General features: G+C 39.2%; 1 protein-coding gene across 12 annotated transcripts in view; it reads left to right on the top strand.

Moving 5' to 3' along the window:
* nedd4l (NEDD4 like E3 ubiquitin protein ligase) overlaps window positions 1-12,190 on the top strand; it is a 418,475-nt gene that overhangs the window by 296,154 nt on the left and 110,131 nt on the right. For all 12 annotated transcript variants that reach the window (XM_048520280.2, XM_059649474.1, XM_059649468.1 and 9 more), the window contains one exon: window positions 3,236-3,286. In XM_048520280.2, the coding sequence (XP_048376237.2) occupies window positions 3,236-3,286 (51 nt within the window). The remainder of the gene's footprint in view (window positions 1-3,235; window positions 3,287-12,190) is intronic.

Here is a 12,190-nt window from a genome sequence, read left to right as displayed (position 1 = left end):
TGGTTCCAGGTAAAAATCAATTATCTTCACTCATAAACAATCCCTCATCTCCAGTTCATCTGCATATTTCTGGAATCCATACCCATGCAGACAAGGTTTTACAATAGATCACAAAATCATCGCTTTCAAAAAACATGCAGCCATTCTTGTAAACCCCTAGAATATAAAACAATTCAATTCTTTCTCATTTCAGTCCACAGTTTTGATGAGCAAAAAAATAAAGACAATGTTTTCTTGCACACTTGGGAGCACACAGCAGGCCTGATGCTGCTGACTGCATGGGAATTGCCCATAGAATTGAAAATTCCAATGGTTGAAGGTATTCGCAACTTCGAACTGAGTTCCCACTGACTTAAGCTCCATCACCCAAGCAAATTGATAGGATTAACACCTGATTTAGCTCCTGGTTAACTATTAAACCAAAACCAGCTGACATCTAAAGCCATTTTAATTAAGAGCCATGCAAGTTGTGATGTGTGATATGTGTGAGAAATTGCTTGAATTATGCTTTTGCAAGTATTTTGATACTACTTTTTGAACAATCTCCAAACTCTTAAAATATAATTTTCGTGTCACTTTAGGCTTGGTGTTCCCCAAAGAGTGGAGGCAAGAACTGACTTTTGAGCTTCCTTTCACTGAGTATCTATTAGCCTTTAAATAGTACTTTCACAATGTGACACTATGAAATTAGATGAGGAGGAGGCTGCTCTCCTAAGATGCTGCTTGGCCTGCTGTGTTCATCCAGCTCCACACTTTGTTATCTTGGATTGTCCAGCATCTGCAGTTCCCATTATCTCAGCTCAGTGATGCTGCTTTGCCATTCAATAAGATCATGGCATAATGACACACAATACCTGCTTGCGAAATGACCGTTTCTCTTCTGTATATATGGGTAAAGATGGAAAATAAAGTCCTGCTTGAATGGATTTTCATATTTTTGTTTGGTTTTGCTCAACTAATTTTTTTGCGTTCTCATTTAAAAGGATTAGATGTGATAAAATTGAAATAACCTGCTGCAGTTGGTATTGCTATAATCAGTAAATTGGATTGCAAGCTTGGCTGCATTTTCTTAGATACTCTTATGCTGCTTCTGCTCAAAGGCTTTAGGATTCTTACAATGTGATGCCACAACAAATGGTGAAATTTTAAGCAAATATAATTGTAGTAAGTGGTAACTCACCCACTCTCTCATATGTGAACAATAAAGTTAATGCTGAATATGGACAGAAAACTATTGATGCACGGAAATCATTGGATAATTATTCAAAATTATTTCGATTTGGTAGGAATAAAGAACATAATTTGTTTGTGGAATCAGTATTGTTTATAGCTTTTATAATTAACCTTGATTTTGAAATCTGTTTTACAGTTTGATAAAATTTGCAGATAGCACCAAAGAGGGAGCAATGCTAAAAAAAATTACAGAATAAATTGGACAAAAATATGTGTTGGCAGGATAATGGCAGATGAAGTTTCGTGAAAAGAAATTATGTAAAGTGCTGCAGAAAGGAAGAAAAGAAATGAAAATTCACTCCGTCAGTGGAGTAGAAATAGTAAAAGTTGAAACTGGTAAATGGGTTAGACACTTTGTGCTCTACAGTCGTCAAATAAACTATTAATAAATTCAGTAGAGTGCTGCACAACTAAAACGGTAAGATATAATTGAAAAAAATTGGCTCCTAAGAAACCAAGGATACATTGTGGTCTATGTAAACAATATTCACAAAGTAATATCCATCCAAATTCAGGTTTATAATTTGTAAGTGTTTGAAACAGTCTTTTCAGCTGGAAAGAAGAAATCTGGAGATAAGTTCAAGTGGAAATATAGTTTGTTAGCATCAGCTGGCATTTTAGCAAGATATTGCTTTGTTTTGGAAATTGAAAAATTAAATGTGCTGAACAGCTTAACGGCAAAACAGCCCTGATCCTGTTTTTAGAATTAGATTGTGATGCAGCAAGTGTTCATTTTTGTACCTAGGAAATTGGAGCCGCAAGAAACCGTTCTGTCCACTGAAAATGCTCTGCCATTCAATTAAATCGTGGCATAATGACATGATGAACAGCTGCTTGTAGAATGACCTTTTCTATTCTGTCTATTTGGCTTAGACTGGAAAATTAAGTCCTGTTTGAGTGCATTTACCATAGTTTTGTTTTCAACTGCCATTATCCTCTTTTGAGAATTAGCTTGTGATCCAGTGGATGTTGATTTTGTGTCTTGTGCACTTCAGATAATTAGTATTTTAAGGTTCAGATTATAAATTACTGAAGCTCAGTTCTTTGGTTAGTATTATCTGTTCTGTAGATACATTGTCCCATTCCATTACAGTCCCGTGGATAGATGAACATAGGTTTCAGAGGTTAGAAAGATCCAGCAAGCTGCCTTCATCCAGAATCTACAGATCATTAGTTATTTTAGATTCAGATTTACCTTTACTACCATAAGAGCTTGATCCCCAACTTTAAGGACCAGCAGTTCCTGCCTCCACCAGCTTTCTCGTGAAAATCACAGTATAGGCTCTTGAGTGTCCCCATTTTAGGCCAGTGTCTAATTGCTGCTGAACTGGCCTATATCCATAACTTGTGTGCTGTGACCTACATAGTGCAGCACAAGGAAATGCAGTAGTCTGAAACACCAGGATGGCATTTGTGACTAAATGTAGTTTAATATTGATATTATTTGAACTTCCAAACTTTAAAGCATTCAAAGTGCTGTAAGCAAAGCAATTTAGAATAGGCTTGAGCAATTGACAATCACCATTGTTCAAACTGTCAAGTTATCATAACTTGTCAACTGTCATTCTTTGAATCACAGTCTTTAGAGGAGCATGTAACTATGGTAAATACCCAACCACGGGGAACTGAAGATTTAAAAAAAAACTAAACCGTTCTTCTGATACTTAGACTTTCATTTGGCTTTTTGTAGGACTCCATGATAGAAAGGTAGAACTGGAAGACAAGCTTCATTCCATCACAATACCGGCCATTGGAAATTGAGTTCATTGCAGTGCCTATTATATCGTTGTGTGGAGGCCGTGTTCACTGTGACATAAATATAATTTTATCTCCTCTTAGATTCTTTGTTGCTCTTTGCCAAATTATCTCCTCTTTGAATTTTTGGTTAAGTGATTAATTTTAAAAATAAATTTCTGTTGGAATAAATTTCTGATTTTTAGTGATATTTCAAAATTATATAACAAAAATACTAAGAAAGCTGTTATGGTCTTTTTTTCCACAGACAAGAGATGATTTCCTGGGCCAAGTTGATGTACCTCTTAACCACTTACCGGTGAGTTGCTGACTGGGGTAAAAATATGGTAACTTTAAGAAAAAGATGAGCATGAAGTCTGGTGAACACACAAAGCTGCCAGCAGTATTTGCTTGACTATCTTGTTTAACCTCATATCAGCTTCCAACATTGCCATCATATAATCTGTTGGCCCTATTAAAGCATTGCGTTATTGAGAGAACTAAGCGAACAACCAAAACTAATTGTACAGGAAGCCACCACGATTGAAATGAGTAAAACCTAACAGGAGGTAAGCTGACAAACCGTAATTAAGTAACCTACAGCTTGAGATTTTCAAAAATATTCTAATTGAAAGAAATGAAAAGTGAAGGCACAAAAGGAGACCACGTTTCTGACAGTGGGACACAATGGGTGGAAATTAGTTGAATACGTAATGGGAGAGTGGGCTGTAGGACCAGGGGAATCAGGCATGAGATCCCACATCAGATTCCGAGCATTAGGAAAATTATGACTTGCATTGGGGAATCTCACTCAAGGGCAGGAGGATTCCCATCAGACTCATTAATGAACCACTTGAGGCAAATAGACTCTGAGCCCACCAGAACCCAATGGTGGCTGGGGAATTTCACTGCACCTGTCTCCCCTGCCTTTTGAAGATTGCCCATCAAGCCCTCTTCTCAGGCTCGCACGTGCTCAACTGAAGGACCTGACATTGGGAACGAGAGGGTTGATTTGGGATGGGATATGGAGCTTAGGAATAGGTCATTCACCCTTTTGAGCCTGCCCTGCTATTCGATTATGATCATGGTTGATTGAAAACTTTAACAGATTTCATCCACGCTGTTGTACCATCTTCCACCTTGTTCGCTTGGGCAGAAAATGTAAAACTTTGAATTCACTTACAAATAAATTCAAGAACAGATTCTCCCCCACTATTGCCAGACTTTTGAATGGACTTCGCAAATGCAAATATTGACCTCTCTCTGTCTCTGCACCTTGCCTGTGGCTACAACACTGTATTCTGCACTCTGTTCTGCTACCCTGGTGCACTTTGTACGGTACAATCTGCCTGTAGACACTCAAAACAACACTTTTCACTGGATCTCAGTACATGTGACAACAATGTATCAGATCGGATCACCATCCCAATAACCCATTATGTCATTGATGTTCTGAAATCTATCAATATCTACCTTAAACATACTCAACGACTAAGCTTCCACTGACGTCAGTAGTGGAGAATTGCAAAGGTTCGCAACCCTCTGAGTAATATAGTTTATCCACATCTTTGTCCTAATTGGCACACCATTATTTTTTACTTTGTGTCGTCAGGTTCTAGACACTCTAATCAGAGAAAACGTCTTACTTGCATCTTCCTTGTGTACCCCTTTTACTATTTTTTAAGTTTGACTTAGATCATCCTGCATTCTTGAAAATGCCAGAGAATACCATAAGACATAGGAGTGGAAGTAAGGTCATTCGGCCCATCAAGTCCGCTCCGCCGTTTAGATCATGGCTGATGGGCATTTCAACACCACTTCCCTGCACTCTCCCCGTAGCCCTTGATTCCTTTTGAGATCAAGAATTTGTCCATCTCTGCCTTGAATGCATCCAACGTCCTGGCCTCCACTCCACTCAGCGGCAATGAATTCCACAAGCCCACCACTCTCTGGCTGAAGAAATGTGGTCTCATTTGCGTTTTAAATTTACCCCCTCTAATTTTAAGGCTGTGCCCACGGGTCCCAGTCTCCCTGCCTAACGGAAACAACTTTCTAGCGTCCACCCCTTCTAAACCATACATTATCTTGTAAGTTTCTATTAGATTTCCCCTCAACTTTCTAAAGAGTACAATCCCAGGATCCTTAGCCATTCATCATACATTAAACCTACCATTCCAGGGATCATCCGTGTGAATCTTCGCTGGACACGCTCCAGGGCTAGTACGTCCTTCCTGAGGTGTGGGGCCCAAAATTGGACACAGGCCCAAATTGCCTATTCGCTCTGCACACAGCAGTACTGCCTTCCTCGGAACAAGTCTGGAGAACCTTTGCACGCCCACAATGACAATGATGCAAGGAAACCACAACAGCATACGATATTCCAGGTGTGGTCTAACCATGCTCCCATACAATTGAAACAAGACTTCAGTATCTTGTACTCAATTCTTCTTGTGTTCAAGGCAAACATTCCATCATTGTCCTAACAGTTGATGCACCTGAACGTTAGTTGTTCTCATGGAAATGTCATTCACTGAAGGCTGTCATTTGGTACATTTACACTTACAAAATACTTCTTGTTGCAAAATACTCTGTTTATCCTAACAAATTGATAACTCACTTTTTTCCACATCATTTTATAGCTGCGATGTTCTTGCCCATTGACTAAGTTTGTCCAAAACCTCCTGAAGCCACATCACATCTTCCTCACAAAAACATTCTAGAATTTGGAAATATCTCATTTGATCCATATCTCCAACTAATTAACATAAATTATTAACCAGTCGAGCCCAAACACTGTTCCTTATGGTAATCCACTAGTCACAGCCTGCTAATACACAATGACTCATTCATTTCTCCTGTTTTCTGCCCATTTGCCAATTATTAATCGTTACCGGTACATTATCCCCAATCAGCAGGTAATGAGGAGCGCTAATGGAATGTTGGCCCTTATTTCAAGTGGGTTGGAGTATAAGAGTAGGGAAGTCTTACTGCAACTGCACAAGGTGCCGAGGCTGTGTCAGAAGTAGTGAGAACAGTTTTGGTCACCTTATTGAAGGAAAGATATTATTTCGTTAGTAGGAGTTCAGAGAAGCTTCACTAGGATGATCCCCAGTCTTATGAGCAAAGACTAAACAAATTTCAAATCTACTCATTGGAATTTAGAAGGCTAAGACTAAATGGTTGAAATTCATTGAAACTCATTGAAATGTACAAGATTCTTAAGGGGCTTAGGTTACTAAGGATGTTTCTCCTCCTAAGAGAGTCTAGCATCAGATGGCATAATCTCAGAATTAAGGAGTGTCAATTTAAGAGTCGTGACAAGGAAATTCTTCCCTCAGGATTGAGAGTCTTTTGAATTCCTTGTCACAGAGAGCTGTGGGGACAGTGTTTTTGTGTACATTTAAGACTGAGGTAGATAGATAGATACACAGATGGATGGATACTTGATCAGGAGGGGAACCACAGGTTATAGGCAAAGGGCAGGGACAGCCGTGATCCTGTTAAATGGCAGAGGACCTACTCCTGTTTCTATTTCTTACTGTTTTCTATATTGAAGGCAGAAACAAATGTTTGTTCATTTCATTTGGCATTTCCTGATTATCTTTACTCAACTCTTGACATTCACTTAATCTTTTTTACTTATGATACAAATGTTATAGAATTTATAGAACCCCTACAGTGTGGAAACAGGTCCTTTGGCCCAACAAGTCCACATCGACCGCAGAGCATCCCACCCAGACCCATCCTCCTATAACCCACCTAATCTACAAATCCCTGGGCACTACAGGCAATTTAGCATGGCCAATCCACTTAGCCTGCGCATCTTTGGACTGTGGGAAGAAACCAGAGCACCCCGAGGAAACCCACGCAAACACAGGGAAAAATGTGCAAACTCCGCACAGACAGTCCCCTGAGGGTGGAATCGAACCCAGTCCCTGGCGCTATGAGGCAACAGTGCTAACCAGACTTGATGCTTTGAACACTCAACACATTGGCCAAAAGCTTGGAGGAAAAAGCTGAGTTTTCAGAGGTCCCTTAAAGGAAAAACAAGAGATATAGAGGTGGGGCGGTTAGACAAGGTGTATTGCACAGCCCAGGACTTTTGCAGCTGAATCTTTAGCTATCACTCTGGATCCAACTTGTTAGGCTGATGGAGGTTACAGAGGTAAGGTAGTGAGAGCCCAGATGGATTTGAAAGCAAGGATGAGGATTTTAAAATCAGTTTTAAAGGATTGCTTAATCTAGGGGTAACAAGTCAGTGATCCTATGCATGAGGGCTGATTGGTTATGTAAACACGTGGGCAAGAGAATTTTCGTTATACTGAAGTTCACAAAAAGTAGGATATGGAACCTAGCTCGGAATGGATTGCAGGTTTTAGGTGTCAAATCTAGTAGTAATAACTGTCTGAAGCTGAACTTCATTGTTTCTAATCTCAGTATCCTGTTTTAACATAAAATGAGCTGCCATTCATGTATGTGTTATCACTAAAATCACTTACATCTGTAAACTAAACTTCCCCTGCCTCAGCTCACCTTCTGCTGGATCCATCATTATTTAAGGTTGCTGGGAAGAAAGATGTGTGGTGTGCAGAGGACTGAAAACAAAGGCTTCTATCTTCCCATCAATTAATTGGAAAAATACATGTTTATCCAGCCTTGAAGAACTTTGAGAGTTGCCATGGTGGTATGGCAGGTTTTACTTGAGTGTAAATTGCTCATCTTTTGAGTGCAAAATTTAAGCAGATTTTAACTGTCAACAGTCATCCGCAATTAAAATCTCAATGTTTACCCTATGAATTGTTCAGCACTAGCTGGGTGCTGCATCCAAGTTTGGTATCATGACAATGTTGAGATCGAACACGAGTCAAAACTGTAGCATTTTTAAGAAATAGGAACAGGTGTAGGCCATTTGACCCTTGGAGCCTGCTTTGCCATTCATGGCTGATCTAATGCTTTTCGTGTCCACTTTCCTGCCATTTCCCCATAACCGTTGATTCCCTTACTGATCAGGAATCTATTTATCTCAGCTTTAATTATGCACAAGGACTCTGCTCCCACAGCTGTTTGCAACAAGGATTTCGAAAGACTGTCGGCACTTTGAAAGAAGAAGTTCTTCCTCATCTCAGTTTTAAATTGGTGCCCCTTAATTCTGAGTCTATGCCCTCTGGTCGTAGACACTCTCGTGAACTCTTAAGAATCCAAATGTTTCAATGAGATCACCTCCCATTGTTCTCAACCCCAGAGATTAGAACAAAGAACAAAGAAAATTACTCCACTGGAACAGGCCCTTCGGCCCTCCAAGCCTGCGCCGATCAAGATCCTCTGTCTAACCTGTCATCTGTTTTCTAACAGTCTGTGTCCATTTGCTCCCTGTCCATCCTTGTACCTGTCCAAATATATCTTAAAAGACGCTAACGTGTCTCCGTCTGCCATCTCCGCTGGCAACGCGTTCCAGACACCCACCACCCTCTGTGTAAAAAAAAAACTTGCCACGGCATATCTCCCTTAAACTTTCCTCCTCTCACTTTGAACTCATGACCCCTTGTAGATTAAACTGATCAGAATCCCAATCTGTTTAGCTTTTGCTGTTAAGACAGTCCCTCCAGACCAGGGATCATCCTAGTGAACCTTCTCTGAACTTTGTTCAAAGAAATAATATCTCTCCCTTAAATAAGGGCACCAACATTGCTCACAGTGCTCCAGATGTGGTCTCACCAGCATCTTGTACAATTTCAATAAGACTTCCCTATTCTTATATTCCAAACCCCTTGAAGTAAAGGCCAATTTCCATTAGCATTCCTGATCACCTGCTACACCTGTCTCCTAACTTTACGTTTCATGCGCAGGTACCCCCCAAGTCCTTATATGTTGCAGTTTTCTGAAGTTTTCTCTATTTTAGTAATATTCTGTTATTCTGTTCACTCTTCCAGACTAACCAACATTATATCCCATTTACCATTAGCTAATTCCCACCTTTAACTTCCAGATATTGAAGGTTATGTACAGTGGCCTCTCCTTCCCAGCTTCCTCCTCAGCCCTACCCTTCCCCATCAAACAATCTGACTCCAAATTCTAGCCAGCCTGTGAATTTAACCACACTGTTGACTTGCATGTTGACCTTTTCTGTAGTTATCTTAAACACTTTGATCAGACTCCGTCATGTCTCAAATGATGGCTAGATCTATGACAGAAAATGACTGAACATAATTATTCAAAAACTTCATACCACTTTGGAATGTTCTGAGATTTAACACAGATGCTGGTAGCAGAGGGTGATAGTACATCCTGCTAACTTGCACAATGAAATCAAAATGATGGTAAAGGGGATTTATTTTAGCTCATGTTCTTTGTTTTTACAAGTCTACGGGTTGCAGCATGTTCTCAGTGCAAGTAATAAACAAGCAAGTCACGATGAGATCATTACAAATGCTTTGGCTGCCAAACTGATCCTCTTGCAGTTCTAGCAAATTCCTCTGCCAAATTCAAATTAATGAGTAAGCACAGCACTATTTTAATGATTACTCTTGTCTGGTATAGGGATTATGGATTTCAGGAAGGGTGTTCTTTCCGCTGCATATGCATGCAAATTACACTCGACAACAAAGATTTGCATTAGTATAGCACCACTGATATTGAAAATGCTCCCCAAGTTATTCCACAGGAGCATTACGAATCAAAATTTGACCGTAAACTGCATGATGCCTTGGAACATATCAGGTTTGTCTTAAAGGTGAAAAGAAATCTGGAGAAATGGTAAGATTTAAGGAGTAAGTTTCAGAGTTCCAGGCCTATGTCAGCTGCTGCTAAGGGAGGAATTAAAATTGGGGATATAAATAGTCCAAAATGGAAACTGCACAGATATTTTTGAAATTTGTAGACCTGAAAATATTACAGAGAAGATAGAGAACAGTAAGGTTATGGTGAAATTTGAAAAGAATTTTAAGAATCCTAAAAGTGAGCTATTGCACTGGGGATTTGATGACGGTTCTAACATGGTGGTGTACTAAGGAGGATGCCTCAAGGTAATTTGGACAAGAGAGTGAGTGAGAAAGCACATGGCAATGCAGTAAAACATGACTAAATGTAAAGTTATACACTTGACAGTAAAACAAAAGGAAAGCAGAATACTATTTAAATGGTGGTTTATTGGGAAGTGTGGATGTACAAAGGGATCTGGACATCCTTGCGTGCCAGTCAATGAAAATAGACAAGTGCAGCAAGCAAATGAGAAGGCAAATGATACATTGAATTTTGCCGCAAGTGGATTTGAGTTCAGAACTAGGTATGTTTTACTGCAGTTATACAAGACCTTGGTGAGACCACATCTGGAATATTGCATGCAGTTTTGGTTCCTGTACCTAAAAAAAAGGATATACTTGCTATAAAGGGATTAGAGTTCAAGGTCACTTGATTGATACCAGGGTTGCCAAGACTGAAGGGAGATTGGGCCTGTGTTCTCTACAGTATAGAAGGATGAGATAATATCTGATTGAAATTATAAAATTCTAACAGGCTGGATAACCTAGATACAGAGGGATTATTTACATATTTGGGAAGCCCAGAAAGAGTGGTCACAGTGAGGGTAGACCATTTAAGGTGGAGATGAGGAAAAAAATTCTCTTCTCAAAGAATAGTGGAATTTCCCACAGAAAGCTGTGGAGGCCAAGTCACTGTATGTATTCATGAAATAGAGAGAGAAATGTTTCGATATTGAAGGCATCTGGGATAAGAAGAGAAAGTGGGAATATAGCATTGGGATAAAGCATCAGCCATGATCATATTGATTGGAACATCAGGCTCAAAGGACTAAATAGCTTAGTTTCTATGTTTGTTTGTTCCATTTAATTCGATGATAGAAACTTGACGAGTAGAGAGGATTTAGTGTGATCTGGGATGTGAGAAACAGCTCTGGATTAATGAAAGAAGGAGGAAGTTTTTTCATTTGCTATGACACTGTCTCTATAAATCAATGTTCACTTGCTAACTAGTAAAAACGCTCATCTAATGCAGTGTAAATATTTTTCTTCTCCTTGAATTTGGTATTCTTATGAACTGTCCTGATGAATATAAAATGAAAAGCTTTAAGAAACTATTTTTAAGTAATACTCCAAGTTTTTTTTTAAAACCTATCCTTTGCTCATCTCTCAAAATTTTCCTAGTCTCACTCATGTTCGAAGTATTATATGTGTTTTTATTTTATTTGATACCAAGCATAACTTCCTTATTTAGCCATGATGATACTTTCACATATCACTCTTCTCCATTGGATAAACTATTTCTTTAACATTCCATTGTTAATTAATTTCACAGTCCACTTCAAATCTATCTTCATATCCTTCTAATTGCATTTATGTAATTTCAAGACACTCACCTTTGAAACAAATTTCCTGCTGTCAAACTGAATGTGAAATATACAATGATAAATCTTAATGATTTACTGTGAAGTCATGAATTCTGTTATTTGTCTATTACCAGACCTGAATTGGTCTGGTTGGTTCCAGAATGCATTGTTCCCAGAAACTGTCCAAAATATATTCGATTAACTTTTATCCTTGAAGCTACCTTTGCCAGTTTGATTTATCCACTCAGTTTGAAAATTGAAATCATCCTCTTTCTTTGTCCTACCTTTATTGTTTTAACCACGTGGACTACAGTAACTGGATCCTTCCCATTCCATGCTAAGCTCCTTTCTAAACCAAAGATAACGTATCTAAAATTAGAACTAGATAGGCAATACAGCCTTCAGGACTCTCGCAGTTGGCTGCAGAGGACATTATCTATTCCTTGAACTCTTATGTTCACTACTACGTTTCTTTTTACTTCGCACTCTTGAATAGTTTCCTGTGCACAGTCCTGTAGTCAAGCTATTCATCTTCAATGCAGACCCAGCTCTTATCCAAAGAACCTAAAATATTATCAAACTTATTGGATAGTTGCAAGGACTGAGGATCCTTCTTTGATAACTTCTGGATTGTGATAACTGTCTCAGTTGTGGTCACGTGGTTCGTCCCAGATCACAGAACAAATCTGAAGCACCTAGCTGAAAGGGTGTGACTGCCTGTTGAAACAAAGTGTGCAGGTAACTTTAGTCCTCACTGATAAACCAGTGCCTAAAGTTTGGAGATAGCAGAAACTGCAGGTGCTGGAGAATCTGGGATAAGAAGGTGCAGAGCTGAATGAACACAGCAGGCCAAGCAGCATCGAAGGAACAGGAAGCTAACGT

This window comes from Stegostoma tigrinum, chromosome 1 (assembly GCF_030684315.1).
Source record: "Stegostoma tigrinum isolate sSteTig4 chromosome 1, sSteTig4.hap1, whole genome shotgun sequence".
In the NCBI taxonomy this organism is placed as follows: domain Eukaryota; kingdom Metazoa; phylum Chordata; class Chondrichthyes; order Orectolobiformes; family Stegostomatidae; genus Stegostoma; species Stegostoma tigrinum.
Note: the sequence above shows the minus strand (reverse complement) of the source record. Positions and strands in the feature narration are given on the sequence as shown.